This window comes from Silene latifolia, chromosome 7, assembly GCF_048544455.1.
Source record: "Silene latifolia isolate original U9 population chromosome 7, ASM4854445v1, whole genome shotgun sequence".
Taxonomy (NCBI): domain Eukaryota; kingdom Viridiplantae; phylum Streptophyta; class Magnoliopsida; order Caryophyllales; family Caryophyllaceae; genus Silene; species Silene latifolia.
The window spans coordinates 41,103,501-41,104,939 of record NC_133532.1 but is presented as its reverse complement, the minus strand read 5'-3'; the positions used below and the strand labels follow the sequence as shown (position 1 = coordinate 41,104,939).

General features: G+C 37.9%; 1 protein-coding gene across 1 annotated transcript; it reads left to right on the top strand.

Annotated features, from left to right (window-relative positions):
- Positions 1-306: 306 nt before the first annotated feature.
- On the top strand, positions 307-906 carry LOC141589994 (putative FCP1 homology domain-containing protein C1271.03c). Its single transcript, XM_074410612.1, has 3 exons — positions 307-499; positions 611-692; positions 822-906. Exons 1-3 carry the CDS (start codon positions 307-309, stop codon positions 904-906), a joined length of 360 nt encoding a protein of 119 aa, XP_074266713.1.
- Positions 907-1,439: the final 533 nt, after the last annotated feature.

Here is a 1,439-nt window from a genome sequence, read left to right as displayed (position 1 = left end):
AACATCCGAGTGTAGAACAGCAAGTGGTTGCAGGGAATTCAAATAATCATAGCTTTGATGATAATCATAGTTGGTTTTCTACGAGAGAGAGAGAGAGAGAGAGAGAGAGAGAGAGAGAGAGAGAGAGAGAGAGAGAGAGAGAGAGAGAGAGGGGGAGAGAGAGAGAGGGGGAGAGAGAGAGAGAGAGAGAGAAGCATACATTCAAGGGATTTTGGTGGTAAAAACCCACCGGAGGTTTGCCCCAATGTAGGCAGGTGTGACAAAGAGGCAAATTGTAGATATATACACAGCTTCCATGCATATGCGATGTTTGAAAGTCCTATGCCGCACGTAGAAACAGATCACATAGCAAAAGAAGCTTCTTTGGATCATAAAAATGTTACCCCAAGCGGACTGCCAACATCACATCCCTCAAATGCTTCTATTTTGAAATATAAAAGAAAGCTTCTTGTCCTCGATGTGAATGGGTTGCTTGGACATGTTGTAAGTATGGATAAAGGTAATGAAAAATCTTTAAAGCTTGAACCATCATTTTTAACCAATTGTAATTCAATTTTGACTTGTTCGACTGACTCCCTCACCTTACCACTTTTGTTTTCTGTTTTCTCAGTGTACAAAAGGCCTTTTTGTGATGATTTTCTAAAGTTCTGCATTGAGAAGTTCAATGTTATGATTTGGTCATCAAGAAAAAGGTATGTTCATACTATGTGTTTATTACATTTTATTTTTTCCGTAACTGACAGGAACAGTCTCTAATTGTCCATCTGAACCCGTACCCTGGCATAGATGAATTGTCATTGCCTTATAAATTGTCTTTGCAGGCATAACTTAGAGAAAGTGCTTGGCCATGTCATGGAGAAAAATATCAAGAAAGAAGTGCTTCTTTGCTGGTTGAGACATCAATAATATCTATTAAGATACTATATTTTTTTCGTTGAAATGTTAATTCATATATTAAAATATCAACGTTGAAGTACATCACCACATTTTTACGACATCATTTTCATAACTGACTCTACTCTTCCTCACATTTTCGCATAGAGTAATCCTTATGGTTGTGGATGCTCTTACGTCTTAAAACAATAATTTTTGAGACGGTGGTTTGTACGGGCTCATGTAGATTTAACCCGATCCGAAAGTGAATCGAATGCTTGTTTATCAGGTCTAAATAATTATAGATATCCGAGTTCTAAATTTGGCTTGCGAATCCTTTTAGCGAGGCGAATTTCTTCTTGTTTTCACCAGATACGTCATGACCACGAATACTAATAACCCGAAACAGAACTGAACTGACGTTGACCTGATAGGAATCGTATCTGACTCGAAATAATACAAACCGATTAAAGTGGCTAACTGAAATGAACCCGATCGAAATTGAACTGAAACCAAAATTAAGGTCAACTCGATCCAAATCGAACTCATTTAACCCGATCCGAAAG